Below are 21,403 nucleotides of genomic sequence, written 5' to 3'. Positions count from 1 at the left end.
GTTCATTGTGGCAGAAAGAAATAAAAGTGTGCTAGCTGGAAAAGATGGAGCTAGCAACAATATTATTTGCCATATATATTATATTGCAATTTCCATCCATCCGTTATATATACTTTACATTACATATACTGCTTGTAAAAATAATTTTTCTCCTCTCTTTCTCTCTCTTGGAATCAACTGGAAAGCTAGGCACGCACAGCATGACATGATCATATGCTGGCAGTGGCTGTGGCCGTGGCCGCGAGCAAGAGATGAGAGATGAGAGAGTAACTGAAGCAGCAAGCAAGCTACGACCCGCACCGGGCTCGTGCGTGCGTGTGGTCGGCTCGGCCGGACGTCATCCTCGGACGGCCGATGTGGGCCCCACACGTCAGCAGTGGCTGCGCGTGGTTTAGACCCCAGGCGCGGCACACCCAGCCAGGTGTGAGTGACCGCTCTCTCTAGCTATAGCTATAGCTTACCTCATCACCGTCGTCGCGATCCTCAAATCTCTTTCTCCATCGAAGACCACGACCATCACCACCACCACGACTATGGAGGCTGCAGCAGGCGGCGCAAGGGAAGTGCATGTGATGAAGAAGACCTGCAAGAACCTGAAGACGAAGGAGGATGCTGCAGGCGGCAACGTCGCCGTGCGGAAGGAGCAGGTGATGAAGACGACGAAGGGCCTGAAGAAGTCGCCGCCGCCGCCATCGTCGTCGCCGGAGCAAGTGAAGATGCCGTGCCGGAGCTACTCCGCGGAGAACATAAAGCATCGGCTGACCAAGACGGTGAAGGAGCACCGGGCGCGCTTCTACATCATACGCCGCTGCATCCAAATGCTCATCTGCTGGCGCGACGAGTACTAGCTAGCTCGCCACCCCATCCATGATCATCGTCGACGACGATCCTTTGCCTGCGTCGGATTATATTGGAGGTTTCTCTTTATTGATTAGTCGCCTTTCTTAATCGATTTCCTTTAATTTCTCATCAATGTATCACCTCTACTCAGTTTATTCCCGGCCGGCCGATACATGGAGTATGATTAATAAGCCCTTTAGATCGCTCCTCATACATCTTTAATTTCCCTTCTCATGGTGTTCTCCTTACATCTTTCTTAATTTCTTTTTGGTAACTTGCTTGAGTATTAATTACAGTGTTCTCTCTTCGATCTCAGACTTATGGTAGTTGGTTTGAGATCTATGCATTGCTTTTGATCTAGCTAGGGGCATGGGTATACATGGATGGGTAAATTCACTAGGAAAAGGATTACCATAGACATTTTTTAGGATCAATAGCTTGGTTTTTAGGAATTTATTGATTGATTGGTCCGAATAATTCGCGTACATGTAGAACACACGTGCGCACGGTAAATATTTGACGCGTGTTTGATACTATATATGCTTTGGTATGGTTTATCTTTACCTTAGTTTTTGCGCTTTCGAACGAAAGAGTGACTTTCGAAGCCAAATGCCATCTAATGAAGGGGAAAATTCACTTACCCTATACCAGTGTTTTGTAACTTACTATGTACCAGCTTTACCATATGGATAGTGGAGACCACAAGATCAACGACCGAGTTCGATTTCGTTTGGAGATGGCAAGTGAAAAAGGAGGAAGTTTAGATAGACTACAATCAAGGTGATGACAGAAGCATCTAAACTAGAGATAGCGATGACGCATTAGTTTAAACCCAGACAAGTGACTTTTGGTTTCAACCCGGGGTCATAGTTAGTGACAAAAAAAAAGGTTGGTCAGAGCGATACTTTGGAGCTTACTATGCATACGCATGTCAATTAGAGCCGCACCTAGGACAACTTACCTGGTAGCATGGTTTTATTGTTATGGATAGTGGGCCACAAAATCAACATGTGTTTGGGGGTGGTGATCAAAAAGGGAGGGAGTTCACATAGACTTCAAGTTAACATGATGGCGAAAACATACATAGTGGATAGTGACGATACTAGAGCTAGATTAAACCCGCATATATAGGGTACTCCCACCATTTCAAAATATAATATAAGGTGTATTACTCTACTATAATAAGGTTTTGACTATTAATCACTCTTTTACAATATGGCTTTTGTGACGCAAAATTGATGTTATGAGATTCGTATTCGAAAGTACTTTCTTATGATCGTACTTTTGTGTCACATAAATGATATATATAGCAATTGTTAGTCAAACTCTTGTTTAAAAAAACAAAATACGCCTTGCATTTTTAAATGGAGGAAGTATATATGTTTGTAGAGGTGAGGGATATAATTAGTAAGGTGGAGAATGGCTTGACATGAGTACCACCACTGCAACAAAAACCCTATATACATGCACTTTTGGTATAGAGACACTTTTCGAGTTGCCTCTAAAATCAGGAGTTTTATAGAGTGGAGACACTTTTAGTGGCACTCTAAAAGTTGCCTAGAAAACTTTTACTCTATGGACACTTTAGAGACACTTTTAGTATATTTTTACTTAATTTTATCTTGTAGATGCATTCTTTTGGTACTTTAAAAGCTGCGTGTTATGTAAAGACATTTTCTTGAGGCATTTTAAGCTCTAAAGAGGCACTTCTCATAATGTTAATCTATACTCTTGTGGCTTTCGAAGCCAAATGCCGTCTAGTGAAGGGAAAAAAGCACTTACTCTACACCAAGTTTTTGTAGCTTACTATGTACTATACATACAATTTTACTATGCGTGGTGGACCACAAGATCAATGAGAAAGCTCAATTTCGTTTAGGGTGGAAGTGGAAAAGAAGGAAGTTTAGATAAACCATAAGTAAGGTGATGACAGAAGCATCTAAACTAGAGATAGCAACGACGCACTAGTGATAGATCAAACTCATATATATATGGTGGATGCGACGGTGCATTTTTTTCGCTCTCGGACAAGTGACTTTTAGTTTCAACCCGGGTTCATAGTTAGTGAAAAAAAAAAGGTTGGTCAGAGCAATGGTTTGGAGCTTACTATACAAATGCACGTTAGTTAGAGCCGCGCCTAGGACAACATGCCTGGTAGCATGGTTTTATTGTTATGGATAGTGGGTTACAAAATCAACATTCGTTTAGGGTGGCGAGTAAAAAGGGAGGGAGTTCACATAGACTTTAAGTTAAGACGATGGCGGAAGCATACATAGTGGATAGTGACCCACATATATAGGGTAATCCCTCCATTTCAAAATATAATATAAGCTGTATTGTGTTTTGTTAGAATAAGGCTTTGACTAGTATGATTTTTGTGACGCAAAATTATTAGTCAATTCTTGTTCTAACATAACAAAATGTGCCTTACATTTTTAAATGGAGGGAGTATATATGTTTGCAGAGGCCAGGGATATAATTAGTAAGGTGGACAATGGCTTGACATGAGTACCATCACTAGAACAAAAAAAAACATGTAGAGGCACTTTTGTAGAGACACTTTTTGAATTATCTCTAAAACAAGGAGTTTTATAGTGTAGAGACACTTTTAGAGGCACTTTAGAGACATTTTTAGTATATTTTATTTAATTTTCTCTTGTAGATGCATTCTTTTGGTACTTAAAAATATGCGTGTTATGTAAAGGCATTTTTTGAGGAATTTTAAGCTCTATAATGTTAATATACTAACGAACTAGATATAAATACTATAAGGCACAAATGTACAAGTATGACATGAGATTGTGTTGGTTAGTGCATTGAAGATAAATTTGATTTACCCAACAGGTTATGAGCTCAAGGATTGTAAATAGCAAGGGAAAATACTTTTTATCTCCTTTTTTTTACATTGGTTGGATATGGTCGTGGCTTTTGAAGCCAAATGTTGTCCGGTGATGGGAGAAAACCACTTACTCTATACCAAGGTTTTGTAGCTGAGATAGCGATGATGCGCTAGTGGTAGATCAAACACTCACGTATATCTGATGGATGAGGATTGTCAATAGCAAGGGGACATACTTTTTATCTCTTTTTTTTACATTGGTTGGATATGGTTGTGGCTTTTGAAGCCAAATGTTGTCTAGTGATGGGAAAAAACCACTTACTCTATACCAAGGTGTTGTAGCTTACTATGTACTACATACAATTTTACTATGCATAGTCGACCACAAGATCAACGAGTGAATTCGATTTCGTTTAGGGTTGGCAAGTGGAAAAGGAGGAAGATTAGATAGACTACAATTAAGGTGATGACAGAAGCATATGTACTAGAAATAGCGATGACGCGCTAGTGATAGATCAAACTCTCACATATATCTGGTGGATGCGATCGTGGTTTGTTTTTTCCTCTCAGACAAGTGGATTTTAGTTTCAACTAGAAGTCATAGTTAGCGATAAAAAGAACGGTTGGTCAGAGCAATGTTTTGGAGCTTACTATATATACGCACGTCAGCTAGAGCCATGTCTAGGACACCCTGGTATTATGGTTTATTTATTGTTATGGATAGTGCCATAGTGGACCACAAAATTAACAAGTAGACTTCGAGTTAAGGCGATGGCGGGAGCATACATAGTGGACAGTGATGACACTAGAGCTAGATTAAACCTGCATATATATGGTACTCCCTCCATTTGAAAATATATGGCATATTTTTTTGGACAAGCCTTTGACTAGCAGTTACTTTATTATAATATGTTTTTTATGACGCAAAATTGATGTTATGAGATTCATATTCAAAAGTACTTCCTTATGATTGTGCTAGCTTTTGTGTCACATAAATGATATATCTAGCAATTGTTAGTCCAAGTCTTGTTCTAAGAAAACAAAATACAACTTACATTTTTGAATGGAGGAAGTATATATGTTTGCGGAGGTGAGGGATATAATTAGTAAGGTGGACAACGGCTTGACATGAGTACCATCACTACAACAAAAAAAACCCCATATAGAGGCACTTTTGGTAGAGACACTTTTTTAATTGGCTCTAAAATTAGGAGTTTTATAGGGTAGAGACTTTTTAGAGGCACTTTGAAAATTGCATAGAAAACTTTTACTATAGAGAGACACTTTAGAGACATTTTTAGTATGTTTGATTCTATTTTATCTTGTAGAGAAATTCTTCATGTACTGTAAAAATTGCATGTTATGTAAAAGACATTTTAAGCTATATAGAGGCACACCTTTCAATGTTAATTCATACTTAGGAACTACATATAAATAACACAAGGCACAAATATACAGGTATGACATTATATTAAGTTGATTAGTGCATGGAAGATGAAATTGATTTACCCAAGTCATGATCTCAAGGATTGTCAATAACAAGGGAAAGCATTTTTTTTCTCCTTTTCTTTTGCATTGGTTGGATATGGTTGTGGTACAATTTAATCTCTAGAAAATGCTTCTACTCTCTTATAGACATAAAAAAATGTCTATATGAAACTGCCACAAGACATAGATACATTTTATAAAATGCAGAGAATTCATCATAAGGCACTTATGATGCATTGTTAAATTATCTTCGTCCTTTTCTTCTCTTGCAATGTCATAGCACTTTAGTTTTACATTTGGATGATTAATTTATATATATATTACCTTCTTTCTTTTCCTTCTCTCATTGAGCCAGAGATTAATCTAAATTGTTTATAGATTTTTGTTTCAATAGTCAACCAGAGATGAAAATTATACAAAATATACTATCTTACATGTTATTTTTACTAATATCACATAAAACTCTCGCAGCAACGCGCTGGATTTCATCAAAAAAACTTTATTGTAGTGATGCTATCTCTAGGCCTGTTTACTTTGATGCCAAAAAAAAACCTTACCAAATTTTGGTAGGATTTCTTATATAGTTACCAAAATTTGGCAGGAAACTAAATGTTGCCACTTTTTTGTCAACTTTGGTAAGATTGAAAATGTCATTAAAGTGACCAAGCCCTCTATTCAGGCTTGGCCTTCAATTTGCCGATTATCGTGCATCATCCGCAGGAAGATTAATAATTAATTACTTAGTTGGTGCTTGCCTTGTGTTATTGTACAGTTTATAAGTTGAAGATGACACAGCTATTCAAGTGTGCTAATTAGTTTCATACCAAACAAAGAGAGGGAAAAGATAATTGCAATATACTCCGTAATTCCATATCGAACTTACTCTCTGATATATAGGTCCATTTTATATTCACAATGCAAAACTTAGGAAAAGCCTGAGAGCCAGCTAGCTCTCTCTATACTCCAAAAAGGACAGTATTTAACTCGGAGCTATATATATCAAAATCATTCGCTTATACTAACCGTCTCAATTTAATAAAGCGATAAGCGTACATGTGCCAACGACGCGTTCCAGTCCATCCAAAAAAGAAGAAATATAAACAAAAGTGGTGAGTAGTAAGAACATGTTAATATTGTTCCATTAAACGGAAGAGCAGCGAGAGACAATGAATATGTATATCAGAGACAAAGTAGCTCAGCAACACAAGTACATTGAATTTAAGTAGCGATTGATATATAGCCGGCTTGGAACACTGGAATTAGACCATATATATGGAATTATTCCAGCGTTCCAAACTAACGATTATAGTATATAGTTATATAGACGACGCACACAGATGGTGAGATACACACATGTATATAGTGATCAGATGATCAGAAGCTGGCAGCTGGATGATGATGGATGGATGGATGGATCGTCGATGAAGCAGGTAGGTAGAGATGGATGATTACTTGTCGATCTGGCCGAGCTTGCCGAGGCCGTTGCAGTTGGGGCAGACGATCTGGGGGAGGTCCTTCCGGGCGGCGTTGGCGCGCAGCGTGGCGCCGCCCTTGCGCACGAACCCGGCGCCGTCGCACTCCGGGCACGTGTCCTTCCGCGAGAACAGTATCGGGAACGCCGTCCCCACCAGCGCCACCGCCACCGCCCCCGCGATCAGGTACGTGTTCCCCTCCGCCGCCACCTCCCCCACCGCCGCCGCCCGCCACCTCCTCCCCATCGAAGAATTGTTATTGTTGCAGCAACTCCAACTCCAACTACTCCTCCCCCGCGGCAGCAGCAGCCCGCCGGTGGCCGCCGGCGCATTCACGACGGCGGCGGCAGTGGAAGCAGGAGAAGCAGCCATGGGTGGCTAACGACGAGCTAGCTAGAGCAAATCGATCAGTGCAGTACGCTAGCTGCAATATGAATATGATCCTCACACTCAAGGCAGGAAATGCATGGCGAGAGGATAAGGGAGGCGATTCCTCTCCTCCATGCGATGCGGATAAGATGACCGGGTCCCACAGTCCAGTCACAGTCAGCACTGACACCCCTAAACTTAAGGGTTTAGTTTTTGGCCCAATTAGTTAATATATGGGCCGCACGTAAGTCCAAGCCCACCTTCATCTCCGGCCATGGCCTCCGCCGCTTCCTCCCCTGCCGCTGTAGCACGCCACCGCCGCCTCCGCCGTCGGCTTCTCATTTTCCCAATCCAACACGGCCCGAGGGGGGTTCGGAGAATAAAACTCCGACCCCCACCCACAGCCTGTTCGATGGAATGGCAGCACGGTGAAGAAGAATCAACGTGGTCGATCGGCTCAACATGCATGGCCGGCCGTGTGGGTCTTGAAGATGTGTGTGATCTGTCATCCGCATGGGAATTGGGAAATCAATCTCACATGATTCACATTGAGATAGTACAGATGCAGTACAAGGTAACAAGGCTGAAGCAAGAGCAATGCGTCCGTACCAAGTGAATCGTGCAAGGAGGGAGATGGCAAGTTGTTGTGACCATCTGCAAACTGATCGTGTCTGTTTCACCCACTTCTTTTACTCTCTAACATTTCTCACCCAACATCAAAGCAGTATATATATACTGTCCGTCTGCCTGTCTGGTTCATCACATATCAAGAATTTTCTGGACCTAAGCTAGGAATAGAAGTTGCAAAGCCTGTAATTCATCGGAGCTGATCGAACACATATGGTTTTCTTCATAGACATAACAGAGGTGAAGAGTGTGATTGCATCCGAGCTCCAATCTTCAAGCTTTACATGGAGGTAAAAAAAAAAGGTGTAGTAGGATGTTTACTACATCTGACAATGCGCAGGAGATGTCAACACACGCAAGGAAAGAAAATTGACTTTCTCCGTGTTGCTTGCGGTTATAACTCAGCCACCTAAGTAAAAGGAATCAGGGAGAAAATCCATGTATATTACTACAGACTTTCAGGAGTTGGAGTTACCGAGTCGAGCAGAGACTTATCATTTGGAGGCTTGGAGCTGCACTAAACTGCAATTAAGGAAATGGGAGGTAAAGAAAGAGAATAAAAACCAGAGCAATCGATCAAGGCTAGGACTATGCATCAATGCATGTGTCATGCGTGAAAGCAACATATCTAGATTGATTCCAAGCATGCCCAACAGACCAAGCTCTCTCAACAATCCGGAACAAGTTTCTGAAAATGCTCCAAAGGTGGGTCGTTTTCAGGTTTCCTGAATTCCTGAGCTAAAGATCTACACAAGACCACAGTAATATTGCAGTATTTTCCACATGTCATCACAACAATTTTGCTTGCTCAGTGAATGGAACCAAACTTTGCCCTTTGTTCAACTCAATGGACATCCACCGAGTCACCAGTGTGGTTTTGTAACAACTGCAAACAAGCATGTCCATGTCACCCCAGGAAAGAATCTGAAACGTGGTAAATTCAGATGCCTACCACCACTTGCTTGATTTCTTCTCATCACAGGACAATGACTTCCACTCGAGTAAAAAGAGCAAAGCAGAGACCCTTTTTCTTCCGTTTCAACATCACAGTCGTACAAAACAAAGCCAGAAACTGTTCAGGGACAAGATGATGGCATCAAAGATACTGTGCCAATACTTGCCTGTATATTCTGCAGACAGAACTGAACAGAAAATTAGCAATCGTACCTCAACTTGGACCAACCCTGCTCGCATGCAGTTGCAGCTCAACTACCAAAACAGACATCAGTGGCAGGATTAAGGGCAGGGCTTAATCATTGGACCTAACCTACGTACCAGTACATGCATACATACACTGCAATGTTGTACAAACAAAAAAAAAAAGGAAGAAGGAATCGTTTCAGTTTAGTAGCTGCATTATGCCTGTATATGGGCCATGCATGAAAGGAGCATTTCTTGGTTGGTTTACCAAATGAAATAGTTGTACAACGCTGTCAGTACTATTCAAGGACTACTACAAGGTAAGGTTTCAAAGGAAGGCAAATTTTACTGCAGAAGGTAGTCAACCATGGGGAGAATGTACAAGCCAAGCTTTTACTGCACAACACTTATGAGATATGTGCTCAGATGCAGGAAAGGAACTCAAATGCAGTACAGGAGAGTAATTCCATGTGCCTGCAACTTTCTATGTTGACATCAGGACAATGATGTGTAAAAATCTTGTCTCAGATAAGTCAAGGAAAAAGGAAGTACTACTAAAATATCTGCTACATGAGAAAGGCTACAGACAAATTACAGTGGTGGATTTCGTGAAACTGAAGTTCTTTGGTTCAGACAAATGAAGCAAAGACGTGACAAAAACTGGATCCAGGAAATATGATCATCAAACCAATTATAAAGGTGATAACGTAGCATGATAGCAATCCTCCAGAAACTATCAAGCCATGAGACGTCTGCATTTCAACAGAAAGCTGATGAATAGGTCGAAATTCAAGAGGCCAAGAGATTTTCTGGAACAAGATTTTTATTGAATCCTGCAAGACTGCAAACATCAAAATGGTTTCATTCATTCCGTTCTCACAGATGCAAAGAATCATCGCCACAATGAATTTGAATGAATCATAGAATTCCAAGCGACATTTGCTACCAGCAAGAGCAAATTCATCACTCTAAACAACAAATGCTCATTTCAGAATCACCATCGTGGGCATCTTCTTCCCTGCAAGTTATCATCTACTAGTAGATGTGATGCTGCTCCTATGTACAACACCAATTCTCAATTCTGTTCTACTACAAATTTCTTTTCCTCTAAATACATATGCGCGAAATGGAAACAATCGACGACCTTCCTTACTTCAGTTGAGGCCTATCTTTGCACCATGGCGTCGGCATGGCCATCTTCGAGCCTCCAGCTCGTGCTCCGGCTTCTTGAGCCATGGCTGAACACGGCGCTCCGGTCAGACGCATCGTTCAACTCCGGCCTCGAATGCGAAGACGAGGCCTGAGAATTCGATGAATGGCTGCGACCAAAGCACGAGAACACATTGCGGAAGATGCGCCTAATGGCACTCCTCTCCGTCGATCGGCTCTGCCTCGAACCCCAGGAGATCCTCCTCGGCGCGCCGCCGTTGTTGAACCCTCCATCCATCTCGGTGTACACAACTGGAAGCTCCCTCTCCTCGGGCCTCCTCCCTCCGGCGAACCTACCGACGGCGAAGCCGCCTCCGGGCAGCCTCCAGATGGTGAGGCCGACCGTCTCCTCCTCTGTGCCGGCATTGCTGGGCCGCGGGCGGGCGGCGTCGGTGGGCATCTCGTGGCGGCAGACCGGGCAGGAGTTGCGGAGCGCGAGCCATGGGAGGATGCAGTCCTGGTGGTAGATGTGGCTGCAGGGCATCTCCCTGGCCTCGTCGCCGAGCTCGAAGGGCTCCTTGCAGACGGCGCAGTGGGAGTCTGCGCCGACGTGGGAGGCGGCGATGGTGACGGTGGGCATGGACTCGACGGAGGCCTTGGAGGCCGGTGGGTTCTCCCTGGCGCGGGCGAGGCCGCCGGCCTCGATCTGGGTGAGCTGGTCGAGGAGGCGCTCGAAGCCGGAGCCCATGAGGAAGTCCGACATGGTCTCCGGGAGCGGGCGGAGGCCGGAGCCCGCGCCGTCGTCGTAGAAGAGCTCGAAGCTGGTGGCGGCGGCGAGGGAGTCGTCGTCGCCGGCGGCGGCGGGGGAGCGGCGAAGCACGATGACGGGGTTGAACGGCGAGCGGTCGCCGGCCGCCGCCGCCGCCGCGGCGCGGCGCGTGCGGCGCAGGCGCAGGTCGTTGGCGTGGTGCGCGCGCGGGCGGCGGAGGTAGGCGGCGCGCGGCGGGGGCGCGCTCATCTCCTCGAGGAAGCCGCCGCCGCAGTCCGGGCAGGCGACGGCGGAGTCGTCGTGGGGGGCGGGGGCGCGCACGAAGCGGTCGCAGCTGTAGCACCAGTAGGAGGAGGCACCGGCGGCGGAAGGGGGGGAGGAGGAGGAGGAAGGGGAGGAAGAAGCCATCGATCGAGACCTTCTTTTGTTTGGTGTGTCTCAGATCTGCCCGGAAACCACCGCGCGCAAGAAGGGATGGATATTGTGTTTGGGTTGTTGCTGTTGACCTCGCCTCCTCTACCGGCGGTGGTGGTGGTGGAGGGGGTTGGTTGCCGAGGCTCGGCGGCGCGGCCGCAGCAGCAGCAGGAGGAGGAGGAGAGGAACGGCGTGGTGGTGGGAGATTGGGCGGAGGAGAGGAGAAGAAGAGGGGAGGAGAGGAAACGCGTCGCGAGGAGGAAGAGGAGTGGAAAAAGGAGTAGAGAGAGCTTTGTGTCCTTCTTGTGTTCCAAGTTGGCAACTTGCTTTGCTTCCTCACGCCGTTATCCTCCCAAACCACGCGCATTTCCTCATTTCCTCCCTCCCTCTCTCTTTTTTTTTTTTGTTCTTTTTTCTTTTGCAAATTTCAAACACGAGATTGCCTGATTAGCATAGCATCTGATTTAAAGATTTAACCTTTTTAAAAATAATAATAATAAAAAGTAGTTTTGAATAACTTTTACTTACTACCTCCGTTCCAAATCGCTCTGGCTAGCTACATACATAATCATGAATGCTTGAATTTTGGAACATATGAGTATCTTATTATGGTAAATAGAATGATAAGCAAAATCCATAAAATTAGTCCTGCAACCAAAGTTCAATTCTTTTTTAGAAAAAGAAAAAATGAATTAACCTAGGAGTAGTAATTATGGTCTGTTTGTAGTAAAAGTATGAAATTTCGTGGTATGTTCGGAATGAATGCACGTGCACATCTCGACGGAAAACGTTTGACTGGGGTGACTGTTTCCAAAGGAGAAGAAAACGCAAAAGCATTAACCATGAGAAATGGACATCAGCGCAAGCAGTAAGCTGGACACAGCTAGAGCTAAACAGCTTTTAGCTAAGCTTGTTGTTTGGTCAAGTCATCAGTGAGGACAAGTCGTCGTCAACCAAACCCACCGCCACGCGGACAACCCATCGCTACGACGCCGTCGTCGCCGGCGGAGCCCACCACCGCACCGCCATCATGCGCCGTTGGATCGCCGACGACCAGCCATGTCCGTCCATCGCTGTCTCCACGCGCGGATTTACCATAATACCCTCCAACCATTGGTAGCTGGCCCACTGCCATCGCGGGGCCACCACCAATCACTCACTGACTGGCTCAACGTATGGTAGGAGGAGGAGGAGTACGGCCGTACCCCGTGAAACTATTAACTGCTGATAATAACTGCTTTATTACACACCCACATTTATTTTGCATTCATACTACTACAGTAAGATTATTATTAGCATTTTCTTTTTTAGGTAATTGTACAATTTAAATTGCTCTTTTAGCTTTTCCTGACCTTTTTTATTTGGTTTCTGTACACTATTTTCTTTTAGCTTGGAGTAGTTTGGTGATTTCATAAACGGTCAACGGGTTGGGCAGCAAAAGAGAAAGCAGGAGTAGTACAAGTAGTGTGAATGGAACGGTTGCAATTAAAAGGGAGAAGTGTCTCGTGGTTTTTTTAGGGGACAGGAAGGAATAAAGGAGATTAATTATTTATTAGACAGATGTTCCACCGAAAATTTGGTTTATAATTGAAACCGGAGTATTGCGGTAGTAGGAATCCTATGCCCATTTCCACCAAATCTCTTGGACAGGTGGCACCACCAATATTAAGGCTGGGATATTTCTTCTTTTTTTTAGAACTTTTTTTTTAAGAACAGCTGGGCTATTTCTTAGTGCCCTTTTATAGACATGTTGTCGCGTCTCCTCGCACGTCCTTTTATTTTAGATTTTTACTGATAGTATTTTATTTGTGACCGTGTTTTTTTTTCGAAAATACTATGAATACGATTTTATATGTACGATCATCGTACGATTGCTAACATACGTTAAATGTCATGTGTTGCTTCGTTAGAAACGGCCAGAAAATACCATGGGATTTGACTGGCAGATGTTACATTGTACAAGTATCGTACGCAAATAATCGTACGTATAGCAGCTCTCCTTTCTTTTACAATGTTTAAAAACTTGGCGATAAATGGTAGTTACCAATGAATTTGTATCCACTAAATTTTCTTGAAGGAAAAAAAACATATACTCGTGGAGCTAGCTAGCAGCTAGGCAGGTCAAACTAACCGAAGACCGAAAATAACCCACTTAATTAATCTGCGAATTAATTAATTAATTACTGGTTAAGAGTTCGTTGTTCTGGTCGATGATTGATTGTTGTATATTCATGCTTATGATCGGCGCGGCCAAACTTAACGCGCGTTGACACGGCTCAAAATTAACCTACTCTTCCATTCACCTATAGTGCTCTAACGATTATAGGATTAATTAACCTTTTTCTTTCTTAATTTTGCCTACGTGTCTTGTTTGATTCAGATACATAACTAGCTGGAGTACAACTAGTACAAGAGGATCGAGGTTAAGGTAGGACAGCTTATTTAATGAAGAGTAATTAACTGTGATACAAGACAAATATGTTTTGGCGCTCTAGATGAAGCTAGCAACTCAATTAATAGTATTACTCGATCAAAGCTAAATTAGCTTCCTGGCCAACTCCTTGATTGGAGGAAAACTAGCTAGCTAGCAACATACATGCATGTGCATATCATATAGTACAAGGATATATTTATGCATGCTTAATTAGCCACCATTTAAGCTCGCATGTGGACTGACCTGGTTGGCTTAATATTATACTTAGCTCAGGGTTCATCGATGAACATGGATATGAGTACCATACAATTATTGGCAGCTCTAGTTCATGGATGATTTTTTTTTCTTCAAAGACTTTTTTCCGCGGATAGTTTAATATATATGGTTATTAATTTCGATGATTCTACCGATTGATATGATTTCTACTTTCAGCTTGTAATATACCCTTTGACTGAATTCTTAACTTGTCACTATGTTTTATATTATAAAACGTTTTGCTTTGTTTTCTAATCAAACCTTTTTAAAGTTTGATCAAGTGTATAGAAAAATATAGTAGTGCTTTTAACATAAAACAAACATATTATCAAAATATACTCAATGTTATTATATTTAATAAAACTAATTTGGTATTGTAGATGTTGCTAATTATTTTATAAAATTAGTCAAACTTAAAGGTATTATACTAGAAAAAGGTTAAAACAACTTGTAATATGAAACGGAGGGGTACGATGGATGTGAATGGATCAACTCTTGTTAGTTAAGCTATATAATTATAAAGTTAATCCACATTGCTTAATGTAGTTACTATTACCTTACATCATCTTAATTGTTTTTAACATTTTAGTCATTTATCTATAGTGTGAATTGCCTTTCTTCTCTTATGAAGTCGCGCACATACATATCATATAGTTTTTTTTTGCCACAATCACCTCAAATTATTTTTAGCATTTGGATCTGATCTTTTATTAGTTTTCTCTTATGAAACTACATCATCTATATTTCCAGTGTCAGAGGTTCACCTTATATTATTCTTTAGCATTTGGATTACTACTACTACTACTATTATCTATTTTCTCTTATAAAACTACATCATTTATATTTCTACAATTATAGGTTCTATTTAGGTGTTATTGGGTAAACAATGTGAAGGCAGATTGTTTCTATGTGGTTTAGTTTGGTGATAGATGATTTCTCTAGATCCACTCGTGATATTCTATGACATCGATCATGCATGTTACAAGTATACTTTAGCTACCTGTGTCTCCGGTGCCTTTCTTTAATTCTTTTTTTATGTATCTGTGCAGCCTATTTTAAAAATATTCTCCGGCCGGCTATTAATTTGTTAATTAACTAACTAATATGACCTTAGGTGGATTTTGTTTGCAAATGTTAATTAGTTGGCATATTCAGGCCGTGATAGGTCCCTAAAAGAGATATATACATATATCGATCGTCATCAGCATAATAAGTAGTTGGGGAGCTAGCCCAAGTTGCTAGCTAAGCAAGCTTAACTTATCTTAGCAGGGGACACACATGCATGACATATCATCTACTAATTAATCATCTATGCTACATGTACGTACTAGGGCAAGGGTTAGCTATCTATATGATAGCTGGTCAACGATCCATCTCAATTATAATTGCCTTGTTTATTGATATTGTGTGTATATGTACACAATTATTTATTGATATTGTGTGCATATGTACACAATTAATTAATTTGAGCTATTTAATGGATATGTTATATCAATTTTTTCCATGAAAACATTTCAATATTATATACAGTGGTGGAGGCAGCTTCTGAGCAACTGAGATGGCTGCCTAGGCTCCGCCACTACCACCTCCACTATCGATCGACCATCATTAACATTCATCAAAATTGGTCGATCATACTATGAATCACCGTTCAGTCGTCATTCGGGCTTGACGGTGTCGTTGGCTCCGTCACTGGTTAACTAAATGGTTATATACATATTTTTTCACTAAAAATGATGGTATATGCAGCTTATGGGTTAACTACTTATATATACTAGAAGATGACCCGCGTGTTGCTGCGGGACTTGGTTAACATCAATTTATTAGATAAAAGGTATAATCTCAAGAAGAAACAGAAGAAACAAATAGCTTTCTTGGAGAAATTCTTTTTAGCAGCTTTATCAAAATTTGTAGATAATTTAGGTAGCACATGTCAATTGAATGAGCGTTCAGCCATAAAGCTTTTTTATACGGATTGACGGCTGGATACATGTAGATGTGTGTGGAGATGGCCAATATGTTTATGTGGGCTACATTTGGCACTGAGGAGACGAAGAGACTCACCCGGTGACTGATGGGTTAGGCTCTAGGCTGTATTCTATCCAACGTCTGAGAAGCAATCTAATACATTCATCCAATGGTTTATAATTTGATGATGACGTGGAAGCACGAGGTTTAAGCTTTTAGCCTTAACTTTATAGAAAGAAGGGATTAGCAACGACCAGCAGATAGCTAGCTTAATTAGCTTGCATTGGAGGTGAAGAGATAAACACGCACGTAATAGCTAGTGACATGGACTTAATTGAGGGTTTAATTTGATTAGTCAAACATGGCAACTCATCTCACACGTACGCCTCATATCGATCACTCTGATCTGAAGCTAGCTTAATTTGGTGCTGCTGCCAACTAATAATTAATTATTTAGTGTGACTTAAATATTACGAGTACTTAAGATTTTGGTTGGCCAAATCCTAACTCTAAAGTGAGTCATACATGCATGACAAGATGATGAAGAACGTATAGTACTTGTGAATTGTGATGGTATTCAATTCTGATCGATCGATGGTACCAACACAAACACCTCTACCAAACTTTATGAAACATGTCACACGCGGTTTTGCATTAGTCTAGAGATGCATGCCAATCACATTAATTAATTTTAATTAGTGATTAATTAATTTGCAAGGCTAATTTTTGTGAAGATACTAGTATTTTAGACGAGAGGAAAGGGAATGTGGTTTTTTAATTAATTTCTTGCCCAACCTTTCAACTCTCCCCTTGCATATATGCGTACGTGGTTTCCTGGACTCTGTCAAAAAACTGAAAAGGCGATTACTTTTGTTCTTAATTGAATCGGCAGCTCTCTGGCATTTCTCTCTCATTTTTTTTAAGAAAAAGCCGATCGATCGAGCTAAGGCACATTAATATATATCGCATTTTAGGCATTTGATAAAATTGGTACTCAACAGCTATATTTGTGCTGCTTTAATTGGTTGAGTTGAACTGATCTAATAACGTACTCACCCATCTTACACTGGTGGAAAAACCATCTTTCATCGGTCCGGCAAAATCCACAATAGTCCCGGATCCAAAAAGAACCGGGACTAAAGATTGTTTTTAGTTCCGGTTATAAAAATTTTAATCTTTAGTCCCAGTTGGTGCTACCAACCGGGACTAAAGATGATCTTTAGTCCCAGTTTATCCCTTGTCAGATGTATGTCAGGGGGCCGAGGATCTTTAGTCCCGGTTGGTGTCAATAACCGGGACTAAAGATCACCACTTTAGTCACGGTTGGTACTATCAACCGGGACTAAAATTAAACACGTAGTATATAATCCATATCCCTTATTCTCTCCTCCACACTTATCCCCTCTCCTCAGATCTAACTCTCTTCCTCATCCCCTCTCCTCCAACTCCTCCCCTTCCTCCTCTCCTCCCCTCCTCCCCTTCTCCCCTTCCTCCTCCCCCCTCCTCCCCTTCCCATCCGGCCGGCGTGGCGGGCGGCGGGGCGGCGCCCGGCGGAGGCCGGCAGGGCCGCGGCCGACGGCGGGCGGCGGCGGGCGGAGGGGCCGCAGCCGGCGGGTCCGCGCCCGGCGGCCGGCGGGCGGAGGGGCCGCGACCGGCGGGTCCGCGCCCGGCGGCCGGCGGCCGGCGGGGCCGCGCTCGGCGGTCGTGGCGAGCGGCGGCAGCAGCGGCATTGGTTTTTTTAAAAAAAATTTGTGATGATTCACTGAGATGTATTTGACTGAGAAGTTACAAATTTGTGATTCATTGTTTGGATCTGTGATGTATTTGAGTAATTTCTTAGGATATTGTGATGTATTTGATTTGTGTGTATAAGTAACTTTATGATTTGTGATGTGGGTTTGGTGATGTGAATTTGGGATGTTATTTTGATTTGGGGATTTGCCTACTTGATTCGGGAGAAAATAAAAAGGGAAAAAGAAAAAGAAAAGGGGAACATCTGGTACTGCCGCTATTGTCTCTTTAGTCCCGGTTGGTAACATCAACCGGGACTAAAGATCCTCTCTCTTTAGTCCCGGTTGGTGGTACCAACCGAGACTAAGGATGTACATCTTTAGTCCCGGATCCTTACTCCCGGTTGGAAAACCGGGACTAAAGGGGGTTCCCAACCGGGAGTAAAGATGGTTTCTCCACTAGTGTTATGGAAGCAGACATGCATGTTAATATATATTCAGCGAAAATTAGAAGTACTTTTACCATAGGCAACAAGTCGATCACCATATATTTCAGAGGGAATATTAGTACTATATAGTACAGGGTGATGAAGGATTTTTTTTATTTTTAATTTTTTTAATATTTATAGAAATATTATATCGGCGAAAAGATTTACAAAAATAGACCCTGCCGCCCTCCATTTGGGCGGCAAGTTGACGTGGCACATGGACACATGACGGTCGTTTTGGGGCTGTGAATCGGGGCCACGTGCAAAATTCGCAAGGGAAGCAAGGGGCTCAGATGCAAAAAGAACTAGTGCCGCGTGCCACGTCAGCTTGCCGCCCAAATGAAGGGCAGCAGGGTCTATTTTTGTAAATCTTTCCACCGACATAATATTTCTGTAAATATTAAAAAAATAAATTTTAAAAAGAAAAAAATTCGTGATGAAGCGGCTTTTAGTTGGAATAAGGCCCAAAAATTAATTGTAAAGTGCTTGGATGTGATTAATGGGCTGGGCCATATGCGCACTACCCTGGATAGTAGATAATGGGCCCAACAACAAAACGAATATGAACAAGTTCACCTCTCTCCCCTCAACTTTACACCGAGTTTGTTTGACATCCTTTATCCTCAATACTAGAAACCTTCACCCCTAATTAAACTATATAATTTAGGTCCCATAGCAGTATAGATGTCTGGTTTCGCTGACGTGGCATTATATAGTAAAAAAAAAGTATGTGGGACCCACATGTAAATGAGAGAAAAAAAAGTGAAACCAACATCTCTTCTTTCTTTTCTTTCTTCTCTTCTCCGGAGGTTGCCGGCGGCAAATGGGGGAGAGGCGGCCACCTTGAGAGGCTCCGTTGCCGCCACCGCCGCCGCACCCGACAACGAGGCAGAGCTTCCACAGTGGCGACAACGGCAGTGGATCGGACGCCGTTGATGTCGAAGGCTAGCGCCGGGGACGTAGCTTGGGCGGCCGATGAATTCGAAGCGTCGCGGTGGGCGCGCACCGTCGGTCGCTGAGCGACTTCGTGGCGTTCCTCGAGGGCGGGTCATTGGCCCCAGGGTCCGACAATGGCAACAACGACGGCGGTGAGTAGCACGCCGTGACGCATACCCGTTGCTTCACTGCGTCCAGCTCCACAGCCATGAACCTGTTGGTGGCGTTGCCGTCGGTGGAGGTGTTGGTGAGCCCAAGGAATCCATTGTGGCTATCAACTGGCGGCTCGTGGGCGCTGCTCTCTTCACAGCCACCCGGAGGCTCACCTCCCTTCACCACATCACAAGGCGGAGGCGGTGTGACAGGTGGAGGCGTTGGTGAGGCCAAGGAACCCGTCGAGGCTAACAACCGGCCGCTCACAGGCGTTGCTCCCTTCACCGCAGCAGCGGGCAAGCGCGGCGGTGGGCGGAGGCAAAGGTAGCTAAGGCGGGCGGAGGTGGTGGCGGCTCCCCCGCCCTGGGAATGCTGTACAAATTCGACGTAAAGTTGAGAGACGACGGCTTATTACAAACGAATATGTTCTGATTAATTGCAGTATTTCCTGAACTTCAAGTAGCAATATATGAGCTGGCCATCTATGTTTCCTTTTAATTGAATATTACCAGAGCTTCACTTTCTACGGCAGCTTAGCAAGCTAACTCTGTCCCAAATTAACATGTCCATACTGGTAGCCATAATCTTTTTATATATTTTATTTTAAGACAGAGATAGTATAAATAGGTGGTACTATATTGCAATATTAATTACTTTCGTGTACATCCCTCCAAAATATTTTATATTATGGGTCGGATGGAGTAACATTTTAGCACAAAGGGAATACACTGATATTTATGGTATAATTTATTCAGATGAATTTGCTCCATGCAAATTTGTTTCATGCAAAATTCCTATTCGGCCAATACATACTCTGCGTATATATAACTAACTAGTTAGATGTTGGTGTGTTTCACGTGAACATGTGGATTAGGTGCTAGCAAGCTTCTTAATTTAATTTCTATCAACTACTGGATCGATGGACACACAAGTTGTTGAGCAAGTTGGATATATAGTTACTACGATTAATATACGCAAAGTTCTCGATGAACATATATACATATCATCAGCTCGATCGTCGTGTGTCACGTGTTCATATATATGCTTGCTCTATAAATACACATCAACCAGATGAATCCTTTCAAGCCGTGCAGAGATAGATTAAGATTAATTACAGACAGAGAGATCATCAAGCTAATTAAGCCAGCTACGTATACTAGTTAGCCGGCGAGAATGGGCGGTGGTGTGCGTTCGGCGGCGGCGAAGAGGTCGTGGCCGGAGGTGGTGGGGATGACGATGGAGGAGGCGAAGGCGGCGATTCTCAAGGACAAGCCCGACGCCGACATCGTGGTGCTGCCGGTGGGGGCGCCGATGACCCGGGATCTGCGCCCCAACCGCGTCCGCATCTTTGGCAGCGCCACCGTCGCTGAAACCCCCAGAGTTGGCTAGACTAATTTACTGCATGTGTCCCTTGCCTGCTTACTTATTAGCTTAACAATTTAATTTACTGCTTGCATTGTTCTTAATTAAGAATAAATTAAGTAATCGTAATGCGTACTTATGTGTCTACTGGGATGGATCAGCATAGAATATGCAGTAAGCCAGCTTGGATCCATGGCCATATATATGTACTATCGCGGTTGCCTCAGTGTACGTGTTCCATTTTCCATGTTATGTATCTGTGTATTTGCTTACAAATTAATACAACCGTAATGCATGATTATGTCTACTGGCGGGATGGAGCATGCAGTGATCCATCTTACTACTCCTGCCTGTGTTTCCATTTTTGTGTTATTATTATTCATATATAACACGTACTCCCTCCGTATTTATGTATGACGCCGTTCACTTTTTAACTAACGTTTGATCATTCGTTTTATTCAAATTTTTTATGCAAATATGAAAATATTTACGTTATGCTTAAAGAACATTTGATGATTAATCAAGTCACAATAAAATAAATGATAATTACATAATTTTTTTAATAAGACGAATGGTCAAACGTTAGATAAAAAGTCAACGGCATCATACATTAAAATATGGAGGTAGTATTTGGTGTATTTATTTGGAGTACAACATGATGACTGTTACCATTGCTTATGTGGTTTTCGCAAGCTGCATTTTTTATATGTAGAAAATTTATTAAAAACTCTGCATGGTTCCGCATAAAACCAAAGTGCACCTACATCCCCGAGGCTAACACCATGCTCTCTAAAATTTCAATGCAATTCATGGACTTTTTTTTTGGTGTTTGAATCTACTGAAGATACAGATGAAGATAAAGATTAAGGCTGCGTTCGGCAGAAGATGTTCCCAACTCATCCTCCTCGTTTTCCTTGCGCACGCTTTTCAAACTGCTAAACGGTGTGCTTTTTTTAAAAAGTTTCTATAC

At 42.6% G+C, this 21,403-nt stretch overlaps 2 protein-coding genes across 2 annotated transcripts; both read right to left on the bottom strand.

Annotated features, from left to right (window-relative positions):
• Positions 1-6,326: 6,326 nt before the first annotated feature.
• Positions 6,327-7,091, bottom strand: LOC4337587 (uncharacterized). Its single transcript, XM_015782257.3, has one exon. It carries the CDS (start codon positions 7,009-7,011, stop codon positions 6,616-6,618), a length of 396 nt encoding a protein of 131 aa, XP_015637743.1. The 5' UTR covers positions 7,012-7,091; the 3' UTR covers positions 6,327-6,615.
• A 2,489-nt stretch (positions 7,092-9,580) lies between these two features.
• Positions 9,581-11,424, bottom strand: LOC4337586 (E3 ubiquitin-protein ligase RDUF2). The gene has a single exon (XM_015781992.3). The coding sequence runs from the start codon at positions 11,099-11,101 to the stop codon at positions 9,941-9,943; it is 1,161 nt and encodes a 386-aa protein (XP_015637478.1). The 5' UTR covers positions 11,102-11,424; the 3' UTR covers positions 9,581-9,940.
• Positions 11,425-21,403: the final 9,979 nt, after the last annotated feature.

Source organism: Oryza sativa, chromosome 5 (assembly GCF_034140825.1).
Source record: "Oryza sativa Japonica Group chromosome 5, ASM3414082v1".
Lineage (NCBI taxonomy): Eukaryota > Viridiplantae > Streptophyta > Magnoliopsida > Poales > Poaceae > Oryza > Oryza sativa.
Note: the sequence above shows the minus strand (reverse complement) of the source record. Positions and strands in the feature narration are given on the sequence as shown.